The sequence below is a fragment of the Canis lupus genome, chromosome 10 (genome assembly GCF_003254725.2).
Source record: "Canis lupus dingo isolate Sandy chromosome 10, ASM325472v2, whole genome shotgun sequence".
NCBI lineage: Eukaryota > Metazoa > Chordata > Mammalia > Carnivora > Canidae > Canis > Canis lupus.
Window position 1 is genome coordinate 31483039 of NC_064252.1, and position 14226 is coordinate 31497264.

General features: G+C 46.9%; 2 protein-coding genes across 5 annotated transcripts in view; one reads left to right on the top strand and one right to left on the bottom strand.

Annotated features, from left to right (window-relative positions):
* TIMP3 (TIMP metallopeptidase inhibitor 3) overlaps positions 1-7373 on the bottom strand; it is a 57970-nt gene extending 50597 nt beyond the window's left edge. The window contains exon 1 of the mRNA XM_025461546.3: positions 6915-7373. Within this exon, the coding sequence (XP_025317331.1) occupies positions 6915-7035 (121 nt within the window). The 5' untranslated portion in view covers positions 7036-7373. The remainder of the gene's footprint in view (positions 1-6914) is intronic.
* SYN3 (synapsin III) overlaps positions 1-14226 on the top strand; it is a 452538-nt gene that overhangs the window by 198950 nt on the left and 239362 nt on the right. The window lies entirely within an intron of this gene.

Here is a 14226-nt window from a genome sequence, read left to right on the forward strand (position 1 = left end):
GACTTATCAAGTAATGCAGACAGTAGAGCAGGTTCCTTCCCTCTCAGAGGGTTTAGATGGTCCCTCTGGGTGGTATACAGCCCTTAGATCTTTTCCAGCCCAAGAATGACTCACTCTGGGAATTTTCCATACAGCTTTGGATAATTTGGTTTTTACTAAAGATAGTGTTTTTAAATGTGTTCAAAATTTGAGCAAGGTGTGACTATTCTTCTATGCCAGTGCCAGGGAGTGCATGGGGAAATGGGACCAAATGAGACCTGGAGAATAGGAAGTTGATGAGGGTGTTCAAAACCCAGGGGACAGCATGGGCCAAGACCCAGACAGAGAATCTGAACAGCAGGAGCTGGAAGAGCCAGTGATGAAAGGATGATGAAGACGGAGGCAGGGGTCAGACTGGTCCTCATTAGAGCCATTTTATGACACTTCATCCCAAGAGTTCAATGAAGGGTTTTAATCAGGACAGTGGAATTGTCTGTCAAACCAGACCTTTTAGTTCCTTTAGTTCCTCTAGTTCCTTTTAGTTCCCATAATGACTCTGGCATCTTTCTTGGCTAGAAACCACTGTGCTTTCCCCTCCACAGTCCATCTCCAGTCCCCATGGCCTCCCACCATTCCCTCCAAGCATGATCCAAATGCAATAGCAAGAGTAGTAGGGAAACAAAGGGATAAGTCCCCTCACTGTCACTATGAGTCTGGCTAGGACCAGTCAAGAAGGGGACATCTTTAAGTCAGCACATAAAACCCTGCACACATGTCTTCAACCCTGCAGCTCAGCCTAAACCTGAGCTTACAACAAAACCCCAAAGTCAAGCAACTTAATCCAATGAATGGCCCCCTGCTTATTATGAAAGCAAAAATATAAAACCATATACAACTGAATGACTCCCAAACTGCATCTAGTCAAGAGCCATGGCTTTCCTGGCATGTAAGCCTCTCCCTCCCTATAAAAATACTCCTGTCAGCTTGGTCTAAGTGGTCTTAATTTTGCTCCCTTCCAGAGGGACAAAAGGATAAGCAAAAGAAAAAAAACTTAGAAAATCAGTAAAAATTATAAGCTGTTTTCCATTTGAGAAAGGCATATAAAGTCTCTCCAGGACAGGACTATAATACTCCCTCCATTCCTTCATGTTGCACATCCAAAAACAACTATGTGAACAAAGCCACTCTGGAGGGCAAACTAGCAGGTGCTGTTAAAATTTAAAATACACCTACCTGTGTCCAGGAATTCCAGTTGTATATTTGCTATAAAGAAATATTAGCACACATGAACCAGAGAAGTAGACAACTATTTTTTGCAGTGCTCTTTGTAAACATGAAAAGCTGTTAGAATCCTAGACATCTATCAGTAGGGAAATACATTCTACATACATTCTATACTTACAGGGATATATAGTATAGTAATGTAATAGGATAAAGTAGTATATAATATACCATATTATATAATATACGGTAATTAACATCTAATATAGTAGTTGAGTATATTTTAGAGCCAGCTCACTGGGGTTTAAATATAGGCTCTGCTGTAATCCTGACAAAATTATCTGATTTTTCTAAGCCTCAATTTCCTCATCTGTAAAGTGGGAATGACAGGAGCATGCTTGCCTCAGAGGACTGTTTAGAGAATTAAATGAGTTAATGCATGTTAACTATTTAGAATAGTGCCTGGAACATAATAACCACTCTCTACCTGTTAGCTTTTTATTTTTTTAAAAGATTTTATTTATTTATTCATGAAAGACACAGAGATAGAGGCAGAGACATAGGTAGAGGGAGGAGAAGCAGACTCCATGCAAGGAGCCCAATGTGGGGCTCGATCCCAGGACCCTGGGATCATGCCCTGAGCCGAAGGCAGGCGCTCAACTGCTGAGCCACCCAGGCCTCCCTACCTGTTTGCTTTTTAAAATATAATCCCATGGAACACTATACATAGGATGAAGTAGATATATATGTGTATTAACTGGGAACAAGCCCTAATACATGTTGTTCAATTACAAAAAGCAAAATGCTATATGTGGTATTCCACTATTTATGGTATTCTATCATTCATGTATTAAGGGAAAAACTACTATAAATTTCTCTTGGGTACCTATATATATAAATGCATAGGGAGGAAAGGATCTGGAGAAGAATCTAGAATTAGAGGAAGTGCTCAAAACAAAGGTTACTCTTATCTAATTTTAGATAGATGATAGATAGATAGGTAGATAGATGGATAGATACACATGTACACATAGTTACATACACACATGGATGTCGAATGTATTCATAAGATAACTTTTGATTTTTGAAATGTGGAGAAAACTTAAGGGCCACGGTGTTGCAAGTTATTATTCCCCTTTTATAAATGAGGAAACCAAAGCTTAAAGACATCCAATAACATGCCTAAGTGCGCACCGCCAACAAGCCCCAGAGGAAGGATTTAAACCTAGCTCTGCCCACCCCATGACCTTTCCACCACCCCACACTGCCTCTCAAGGCTGGCCACCCAGGAGTTGACGATAACAAAAGCTAGAAGAAGAGTTCTCCTTGTCCATACTGGCTGGAATGGTAAAAGCCAAATGCAATGGAGAATTGTGTTGTTGTTTTTGTTTTTAATTAATGAACCTGTTGGAATGTGCCATTCAGCAGTGGAGCTGAATGGTTCCTGCTGTTCCTGCAAAACAAACAAAAGTCCCTCCACCCAAGCCACTTCTGTGGCCACTTTTCTAGCCTTATCTATCCAGGGATTGTGAAAGGGACACAGAACTGTGGGAGAGGCACCTTCTCCAGCTAGCTGGGACCCAGTCTCTGATCTTCCTGCCACCACACCAGCCATCTACATAGAGTGGGCATCTTGCCCTGGGCAGCCCCAACTCATCCCCATCAAGAAGGGGAAGAGTCTTGAAGCTCATGATGTCTTGTCTCCATTAGCTTTACTTCTCCCTGGATCTCAGTGTGATAATCTAAGTCATTGTTTATTTTGACCTGGTGGTTTTGAGAATTCTTTCAGTTCTAATAGCCAAAGAACATTAGAAATTTTCCTTTTTCTCTATTTATGTCCTAAACTAATAATAATTTTTCCCTTCCATAATATGATATTTACTTAAAACCTCAGGTCATTTTGGCTCTTTTCATATTTTTAACAAAAACTTTCCCAAATCAATAAGTAAAGCCTTCTTCGAATGTTAACCCTCCATTCCCTTTCAGTCCAAGGAAGGGTTGTTTACCTTAGAATATTAAGGGTAAATGAAAGTCAAAAAGGTTTTGAAGAATTGCCTAGCTAAAAATGAATTCACCTTACCATTTAGTAGCTGGGTGACCTTGGGCAAGCACAACCTTTCCTAGACTTGATGTTTTCCATCTGAAAAAAAATGGTCGTGATACCTACTCTTAAGGTTGCTGGGTGGATGAAGGACATGGAATTTATGAAGTGCTTGCACCCAGTAGGAGTCTGAGAGGTGTCCCTTCCCTCCTTTGTAGAGCAGCTCTCCTCTTTCTGTGGTTCCCAAGATCCGAACAGCCTGGGTCCTCTCTGAAGTCTGATCCTTTTTATTTTCCTTCAGTCACAAAGCCCAGTGTGGATGTGTGTGTGTGTGTGTGTGTGTGTGTGTGTGTGTGTGAGAGAGAGAGAGAGAGAGAGAGAGAGAGTCAGACAGAGAGAGACAAAGAGACAGAGAATGGGTCTGGCTTCTTTGAAAATGGCTTCTTTGCTAAAACCACAACCTCAGATCTGATACCAAAAGAATCTGCTGGCACTGGTCCCTGTCAAAACAATTCAGAGATATCCAAGGACTGTCCTCCAGGGCTGGCAGTGGGCCCCCAAGCTGAGCCTCACTCGTGAATTCCCAAGAGGCTCTGGAGTCAGGCCCCCAACACTCCATGGCACAGCCCCATTCCTCTATGCAAAGGAGGCTGGAGAGAAGGGTTTGGCATTCTAAAGCAAAATTCTCTCTCTCTGCTGCCTGCCTCCTGAAGAAACCACACACACACACACACACACACACACACACCAATTTTCAGAAAGCTCTTGGCACTGCCTACCCCTTCCTGAGCTGGACAGAGCTGCTGGAGCAGGATCTGCCCAGCCAAGGCTGCCTTCTTCATTCCCAACCCCCTCTCTTCCCTCCAGAGTCAAGGTTTTGTCAGGAGTTACAGGGGTGCTGACTGGTGGGGAGGGGGTCAGAGATATCCTGGCTGCTGCCAAGTCCTTTTCTTTCCCCCACAGTATGTTTTATAAGCCGGCATGTAGTTTATTCTTCTCCTAAACACTTCACTAGGGTGCAGGGCCTGGAGTTGCCATAGAAACACCTTTTAACTCCTCCCCACCCAGAAAGCAGTGCCAATCCCCAGGGCTTGGGAAGGGGGCGGGGGAGAAAGGCAAAAAGAGACACCTGTGGATGAGGAGAAAGGAGAGGGAAGGTGATGGGGGTTCTTTAGACAAGGCCAAGTCGGGCATACAGTGCTTTGCCCAGCAACATGGCACTCAGCCATGAAGAGAAAACAGCCAGGAAGGTCTGGGAAGAGGAAGCGGGTGGTCTGGCTTGAGCACCTTTAATGGGCTACAGCATTGATTGCTGGGGTCATAAGGGTCAAGGAGAATGGGGAGCTCCTACACATTTCCTTCAGCGTGAGGGCAGGCAGAGCTTCAACCCAGACTGGAAAGGAGAAGTGCTATATGAGCAAGGAAAACTGGGAGCCACCTACTGGACACTAGCAGGGTACTGTAAGGCAGCGGAGGTCAACAAGCAAGCAGCCCACATCCACACCTCCCATTTTTAAAAGCATTATCTCATCCCTACCACTAGTGCAGTGCACCAAACCCAGGCAGAACAGTTCTGGATCGGTGCCAGTGTATCGAAGATTTTTGTTTGCTTCTTTTTTATTTTTGCTACCACAATGTTCTGGTCTATGGGTACTTCCCGGTAACTTAGCTTTCCTCTGGGCAGTTTATTGAGGGCAGGGATTTGTTAAATAAATCCAGAGAAATTACAAGAAACTTTCTGCATCAGCCCAGACCCGCAGCAGGAAACCTGAGTCGACCAGTGCAACCCATTAAAAGCAGGGTCTCCTTGCTGCTGTTTCCACTGTTCTCTGGTGAACTTGCAGGGTGAAAACCCAAAAGCCAAGGGCAAGGGGGAGTCATGAGGTCTCACTCTCCCCACACACCAAAAACTCTGAGCAAACACCCCCAAGCCATTGTCAAGCAGAAGAGGGTACCCTGAGTCCACCTGTCAGCCTCCTGACCTCCTCACTGAGCAAAACCAGAGCCCAGCGGCAGCAGCAGCTCCCAACACTATTCAGGTGGGAATGTCACCAATGGGGTAAGGAGGGACAAGCCAAGTAGAATTTGGGTGGGAGCAGTCAAAGGAGAAGGAAGAAAACCTTCCAGGCCTCAGGCAGCCCAAAAGAATCCTTCAGGCAATCCACAAACCGAAGGGCCAGCTGGATTCCCCTGGGGAGAGGGAAGGGTATACAACATGGGCCCCAGGAAACCTCTAACAAGGGTGACCCCAGGTCACATAAACACCCATGCTTGCCAACTGGACTGACCTTCTGGTCACCACAGCCACCTCCCTGACTTCTCCTAGGCTCAGCAGGGCCCACCAGCAGCGCCCCTCCCAACTTCAGCTGCCTTCCCTGCCAGGCTCCTGTCTCCTCCCCCTCCCCTGCAGCACACTTGTGGAGGCCCTCACCCAGGACCCAGTGGAAAATTTTCCTTCTTCTTTATGACTTAAAACACACACGCTCCATTCTTCACCTCTGAATCGACACAGGCAGAAGAGGGCAGCTAGACTGTGCCCCACCCCACCCCAGCCCGAGTACACACACACACACACACACACACACCACACATACACATACACACACACACACACACACACACACACACCCCGCAGCAGGGGCCACTGGACTTGCATGCTTTATGAGCTGGAAAGGAGAGAAGAGATGTTTTCCAGCTGCTACTCCACCTCTGGCCATCCAAACACAAGTGTCCCAAACACTCCCCAACAAGTTCTCCCAGGACACTTGTGAGGCCCTGGATTAAAACTGGTTCTACTTCTTACTGAGTCTCTAATCAAGACACAAAGTCCAGTTTGGAATTGTCACCATGATGTGATCGTTGGCATCTTTGTTCTTTTGGTGACAAATCTGTTTTCCACTGCTCATTCTCCCCCTCCCCACATGCATTCAAGCAAAAAAAAAAGAAAAAAAAATAACCTTCCTGTGAATTCTCACAGCTATGTGATAAGTGATCCCTCACACACGCCACCTCCTGCTTGCTATCAACACTCTCAAATACAGTTCCTCCGGGAAAGGGTCAACCCACAGCTTTCTTCTCATTTTTCCCTTAAATCCACTCAAACTTGGCAGTCTAAGAAGCTCATTTAGCCTTTGCCTGGGAAGTAGGAGGCTGGGTTGGGTGTCAATGAAAAGAATAAACTAAACGGGTGCAGGAGAAAATGCAAACTCAGAAAACTTCAAGATTCTCCTGCAACTTTGTGCACATGGCTGGCAACTTTTTTTAAACTATTGAACAACTCAGTACTTCAGTTAGTTGGCATTCCAAGTTTTAGGAAAGCCCTCCCACCCTTCTCCCCCAGCCCTTCTCTCTTGAGAGTGAAAAGGGAAATTTTCCAGATGTCAAAAGGACCAATAGGGGCCTCACGCCCTAAAATGAGAGCAAAGGTTGCAAGGGGTTCACTTACCACTGTAGGTTTTCTCTGCAGGGCATCTGCCCCTTCATCTATGCCAGACCCTCTGACTGAAGAAACTGAGTTTCGACCCCCTGCCCCCATCCCAAGCTCAGTCAGAAAAAAGAAACGGGACTCGCTACGCCCTCCAGAGCTGCACCCCAGTCCGGGCTGCAGCGCAAGACCGGGCACCGCAAAAGCGGGCACCGCAGGGGCTCTGGTGGGGACACCCGGAGCGCTTACCGATGTCAGAGTTGCAGAAGGCGTCCTGGGGGTGGCTGGGCGAGCATGTGCACGCCTCGGCGCCCCAGTGCCCCAGGCTCCAGCTGCCCAGAAGCACCACTAGCCCGAGCCAGGGAGTCATTGCCGCTGTGGCTGCTGAGGCTGCTGCTCGCCTCTCCAAAGTTGTGCGCGCCGCTGGAGGGGCCGCTGCAGCCCGAGCTCGCCTGCCCGGCCTTGCGGGGCAACTTTGGCTTCGGCGCGCTGCCCTCGGGGTGCCCAGTGGGGAGGGAGGGGTGCAGCGAGGCTGTCTCGGCGCTGGCGCACGACTCTGCGGGCCGGCGGTCTCTCCCGGGGAAGGAGCGGGAGCCGGGGCGGAGCAGGAGCAGCAGGAGGAAGAGAAGCCGTCTGAGCGCCCGCCCGCTGCCCGCTCTGCGCCGCTGCCCGGCGGCCGAGTGATATAGTGCGGGTCCCCCCCGGGCAACTCCTCTCGGGCACTCGGGGCCCGCCCCCTGCGACCAATGGCAGAGCCGCATTACCTCATCGGCCCTCCAAAGGGGCGGGGCCGGGGGCGCGGGCCGACGGGGCGGGGCGGCCCCGGACCGTTCAGATCCTTATAGGGAATAATACGGCTGTGGGCACGGGAGTGGGTGAACCGGAACGCGCCTCGGACCTAAGCTTGCCAGGTGGCCCCCGGAGCGGGTCCCCGGGCCCGACCTTGCCAGTGCTCTGACCACACACCCACCCACCCTGCTTGCTCTCTGAGCGCTTCTGACCCAAACCACCCACCACAGCACCAACTCGTCCTCGGGTCACAGGCGGCCCTGGCGACCCTGACCGCGCCTGGTGGAAGGGCGAAGGACAAAGGCTAACTCTCCGGCTTCTCTGGAGAGAGCAGGGTCAGAGGGGAGAGGACCAGCTGACGACCCACACACCTACCCTCCGACTTTCCTGGATGTGAGGGAGCCATCTGCCCTTTGGAGCTGGCTTTAGGGACTGTTGCGCAGCACCCCCACCCCCACCCCACTTGCCCAGAGTAAACTGTGAAGTCACTCAACAAACACTGTTCTGAATGTTGGAATGAGCAAAACAAAGTCCTTGCTTCCATGAAAGTCGCAAGCAGTGCATCAGTGAATTCACCAATATGCCAGGTGATTTTCTATGATGATAGTACCATGAAGAAACAAAACTTAGTAATGGGTTAGAAATTACTGGATGATGGTGGGGGGACTGCTTTCTATGGAATAGTGAGAGAAGGTATATCTGAGGAGGTGACAGTCTGGCTGAGAGGTGAGCAAGGAGAAGGAGCAGGAGGAAGCCCTATGGAAATCTGGGAGGAGAAAATGCCAGTTAGGGAGAACAGCAAGTGCAAAGGCTCTGAGCTTATTTGAAAAACAATGAGTAGAAAGGGCAGGAGAAAATAGTAACCCCACCAAGGCCAGACAAATCTCCATCCTTCAGCAAGGAATTGGGGGTGAATTGATCCAAAACTGGGGTAACTTACACTGGATTCTGGAGAACTATCCAGGATCTTAGCCTACTAGCCATAATGGATGATTGCTAATAACTAATACTATGACTATCCTTATTATTAAGGAACATCTTGATTCTGCCTTATAGTTTCCATGCCACATTTCATTATATCTCACAATTTTTTTTTTTTTTTTTTTTAGATAGGAAAAACACAAAGTACTATTCACACTTTCTAGATGAGGAAACTGGCACAGAATAGTGACATGACTTGGCAAGCAGCCAGGAGCTCCATTCACTCATTTGCACCTGAAGAACGATTTTATTTATCTGGACTAAAGCAGTAATTAGCTATCACCGTGCAGATGCCCTTTTGCAGCTGGAGACTTCTGTCTTTCTATTCTTGTGTCTCTCTCCCTTTCTCTCCTAACTCATTCTGTTTAGGAAGGTCCTTGCATGTTTTGGATATAGAAATGCCAAATGTTTGGAACAAAGTGAGGACTGGGAATACTTCTCAGAAATGCAAGTTCAACTTCTTTCTCAGAAACTCTCTTTACACCTCGGATAAGTGGCACTGGGATGGCAGAAGCAGAGCATTTCATTAAAAATGGTATTTCCAGGAACATTTTTTAAACTCCTTTGCCCCTGCTCCTGAAGAATTGTAGCTATAAGGAAGGAATCAAGTTTCCATATTCTCCTGCCCTGTCCCCTTCCTAACTTCTAAGCCCCTTTCCACCTTAACTCTATAGCCTGGCCCAGATAGTTCTTTCCTTCTCTCAATGTTTACTTCAGCACTTAGCTCACTGTTTCATAGAATATAATTGTATCATTTCCCCAACCACACTAGAAATACTTTAAGATCTGAGATACTTAGCCACATTGCTTTTTTGGCCCTCTGAGTATAAAATGGGGTCCCAAGAGACTTAGGTGTGGCTATGGCCAACTGCCCAGAGAGTCTGAAGCAACAGACACACTCTAGGGACCCAGGTTGAATGAGGGCATACTTGGTGGGATTTGAGAGTTTTGCTTATCCTTGCATGGTGCCAGTCATGTGGAAGGTTTTATAAGCCTTTCCAGACCAAGTCCGCTTTGAATAAGCAACTTATGTGATAAAGGCCCTCTCTTCTCTTTTTTCCTTTCACTTGACGGTTTTGTCCAACATGCCAGTATTTTCTCCAAGGGAAGGCTTGCCTAGAACATGAGTATCAGGCAGGTAACTTTTGCTCAACTTCAAGTAGCAGGTTCCTTATAGAAAGCATCTGAAACATTTGATTATGGCAACGACTTAATTATGTAAGCATCCAGAGTAATCTGATTGTTTTTCCAGCTGAAAGGTAATGAAATTGCCTTTTGGTTTATTTCCTCTTGCACCTAAACTGGTCCATGCAGTGTCTTTGCAGTTTAGCTTCCCTTTCAGTTGCAAAGCCCTCCCTAATGTCTAACCCAAGGGGACTCCCCTCTGCCCACCCATCAGAATTCAGTTCAGCCCTCACCCTGAGGAAAAGAAAGAACAAGAATCCTTGTGAAGGAGAGCACAACTGCCAGGGTCAGCACCCCCAGCAAGCAGAGCTCACAGGCATCAATCTGGATGTCATGTTGTCCTTAGACCTAATAATATGTAAGAATTACTTTTTCAAGACTATTTTATAAGCTGGATGGAGCAGACCTGCAGCTAGTGGTAAGAATGACGATACTGGCTCTCCCACTTAGAATAAGAATAAGGATAGGTTTATAAACTTCAGAGGAACTACAGTTTCAAAATCTCTCTGAGCTGTCCTCAAATCTACAACGCTGAGCTGATGTTCTCTTCCCTGGAACTTTTCTAGGGAAGGTGAGTCCACCCCTTTCATTTCAAGTTACGGAATACTGAAATCTATGAGAAGTCTCTCATAGACATTCAGAGGTCCTTAAAAAGGACCTCAGAGACTACCCATCCAACTTTATAGGTGGGGAAGATAAGGTTCAGACAGGTGAGAAAATTGCCTCTCACGGTCATCTTGTGGCAGAGCCAGGATTACTTTACAGTTGCCTGATTCTTTAGCTGGCTCTCTCCCACATTCCTGGGCCTCAGTCCCCCCAGCCACAGCACATGACCTAGTGCTTGCATCCTAGTCATGGAAACTCCAGCCACTCAAGGTCCTGAATCTGCATGTCAGATCTGTATTTCAGGAATTTGTTTCAGTCTCTTTGTATGGTGGATAACACATGGACAATCCCGCCTGCCACCTGCCCTGGCTAAACAGTTCTCCGTCATGATAATAATCACCTCTGAGCCAATCAGAACAAATACCACTCTGTTCTCGGAGGTTTATCTCTTGTGTGTTTATTTTTTCCCTTTCTAAATTATTACTTAATACTTTTTTAAAACATTCCAAACAGATTACTGCAAAGAAATGCATGAAGCTTTATTTCTGGGAGACAAAAAGAGGCTGGAATGAGGGGGAAAAAAAAAGACCTCAGATTGGTTCGATTGTTGCTGCAGAAGAATAGTTGCTTGCATGTGTGGACAACTCACCTGGCCATACCTCGATTTCTGTGTTTATTGAATGAAAGCTATAACTTAATGGTCTCCAAGATCTCCTTTGGCTCAAAAAGTCAAAGATTCCATAGGAAACTCTCAAGGACAAGAAAGATAGACCTTACCCTTTAAACAGGTTTGAGACAAATTGAATATGCCCAAGACTGAAGCACATCCATCAATCTCTCAATCAACACTTATTGAGTTCCTATTCTGTTCTCTCCTCCAAGGCTCAGGCTGAAAACAAAGATTGTGATGGTGAAGCCATAGGAGAGACTGAAGCCCTTGCCTCTGATAGGGCCCTGTTTAAATTACTTGTTTATCTGTTTACCTCTTGAATCATAAGCACTAAAAGGTCAGAAAATACGTCTTTTATTGCCTTTATATCTTATTTTCAAAATTCACTAAACTACTATTGCAGGTTTTTTTTAAAGATTCTATTTATTTATTCATGAGAGACACAGAGACACAGGCAGAGGGAGAAGCAGGCTCCATGCAGGAAGCCTGATGTGGGACTTGATCCTGGGACTCCAGGATCACGGCCTGGGCCAAAGGCAGGCGCTAAACCACTGAGCCACCCAGGCATCCCCTACTATTGCAGTTTAAATGCCTTCTCCTCCAGAGAGCCTTCTTTCTGTCTTTCTCCCCCAGTCTTCATCAGTCACCCACAGTGGATTTCCACAGGACCCTGTACTCCTTTCTTTCATACCACTTAGCTGGCAATAATGTGATTGTTTATCCATCTCTTTCCCTTCCGGGATAGAGGAAGCCCCTCGAAGACAGTGTTGGTAACAAAGAAGTCAACAAGTACTGGTTGAGTGAGTCAAATTGATTGGTCCCACCAACCCCTTCCCACTTACTCTTATAGGCAGGTGGTAGCTCCTTGGAGAGCTCACAGAGCCTTATCCCTCTGGCTGGTGCTAGGGGGCGCTATAAGCCAGAGAACACCCATTTCCTCAGCCTGCAGTCTCCGCCAGTCTCACTGAGAAGGTGGGAGAGGCAGTTCCACACTAGTTACCCACTCTGAGTGGGTGAAACTAACCCCTCCCATCTGCAATGGCCACAAAGCTGTCGGTCAGCATCTCGTCTGGGTCCGCAGCTGCCCAGCTCCTCCACCCCTGAGCTGGCCACATGTCAACCAAAGGGGAGACATGCTCTCAGGAAGCTGTATACTCATGAATCATGGGTTTGGGGGGATTGGGGAGATCTGGGAACACAACAGACAATGTCATGATCCCACTCTTTCAGGGCATAGCTGGCCTCTGGAAATTAAACCAGGAGAAGGTGCTGACAAGACATGTTGTTTCTGTTGTCTCATAAGGAAACACCTCTTTTCTTCCCTTCCTTTTCCCTTCTAGACCCTGGCCACAATGCCTTCCCCCAAACCCACAGTCCTCATCTGAAAGTCATTACATTCAAAATAGCCCTTTTCAAGCAACAGACAGTCCTGGTCCACCCATCACCATGAGCCCTGGCCAGACCCTCAGTGGGGTTGCTGCCCAGCACTGGGAATTATGAACCTGAGATGGTAAGCACTTCTGGTTCTCTGTGTGTCTGGCACCAACTGGGAGTAAACACCTTTTCTCACTTCCATCTGGAGCTAATTTCATGGCAATAAAATTACAGAGTGTCTCTTGCCCTAGCTCCCCTTAGTCCTGCCATGGAGTGAAGACCCCTTAGTAAGAGTCTCTGGCTGCATACACCTAAATCCTGGGCTTTTCACATTTCCTTCTACCCTTTCTGGCTTAAAAATATCTTCTGGGATTTTTAAGCCAGAAAACACATGTGTACTGTAGAGACATTTTGCTCCCTATGTTTTCTGGTGGTGAGAGATGAGAAACAAAGTTAATATTCCAGCTCTGTTTTAAAATTTTTAATTAATTATTTATTTATTTACTTATTTGTTTTCAAACTGACTATGTGCTCAGTTGGTCAGTTATTTCTGTGAAAGGTAATACTAAGTGGAGGGAGACCTTCTCTTCCTTGACCCTGTCTTAATGTTTTCCTTATGCTGGTGGAGTTCATGTGTTTTTCCTTTAAAACTGAGTAGCTCCTTTGTGGTTTCTTTGAAGGTTGTATGTGCAGCTTTGCAGAGAAATGCATGTGAGTCTCCGCTGGGTGCTCTCATGGCTTGGGAGGGAATAGGATGGACAGTATGGCTGGTCTCCTGTCCGATAGGGCTGGAGATTCTGTCTCTGGCAAGGCACTTGAGCTCTCTTCAAGAGAACTTGCTGGAAATGAAATTGACCTGTCCTGTGTGATGGGGATGTTCCAAAGAGTGTTTGACACCGCTGACCACATCCTTCTTCAAACTTGGCTGCTGAGACTCCAGTCTCTCTGGGTTTTCGATTTCCACCTCTCCAACTGTACCTTCTCAGTCTTCTTGGCAGACTCTTTGAACTCTTCTTGTCACTAGAATGTAGGTGTTTCCCAATTTTCTGTCCCTGGCTGCCTTCCCTTCCCTTTTAGCCTCTGCATTCTCCCCAGCTAATTCTCTACCCTGGTTCTAGCTACTTCTCTGACATGTGCACAGGAATGGGCACTGCAAGCAGCATTATCCCCCTGAGGCCCAGTCTATAGCCAGCTTCCCTCTGGATAATTCCACTTGGAGGTCCCATTGCCTCCTCAGACTCCACTCTTTCCCCTGATGTGGTGTTACCCATACCTGCTGAGGACACTACCTTTTACCAAGTCCTGTGATTCTCACTCCACACATATCTTCCTATCCTCCCTTTCTCCACATTGCCACCATTTCTGCCTTGGATTAGGCCCATGTAGATTCTCTCCTGACAATTTCAGTAGTCACATAACTGGTCACCCTGTCCAGAGTCTTTCTCTGTCAAATGCAACTTTTGCCCTACTGCTCATGTAAAATTTTTCAGATATAAATTTGAAATCATCCTGTCCTTTGCTTAAAATGATTCCTTTGTCCTCCATGGCTTTCTGAACAAAGTCTTAAACCCCCAAAGAAAAGCATACAAGGCTCTGTACTGTGATCTGGCTCTTCCCAGGGCCCCACCTTGGGGGACCATTGCCATGGAATACAATGTGATTGTTCCCCCTATAGTTATGCAACAGTAGGCCCTGTCTTAGCTTATCTCTCCAAACCTATGCCCTCATTCCCATCTTCTAACCCAACATGAGCTTCCAGCTGTCAGTTTCCTGCCTCTGAGGCTTATTCACACTATGCTCTTTGCCTGGAATCCACCCTCCACCAATGTTTTCCCCACCCTCCTCCATCTCATCTGCAAAGATTCTCTTATCTTTCAGGATTCAGCTAGAGTCACCACCTTGTGGATGTTTTCCTGAGCCTCTGTCTTCCTCAACAGAATTGACCTCCTCTCCTTG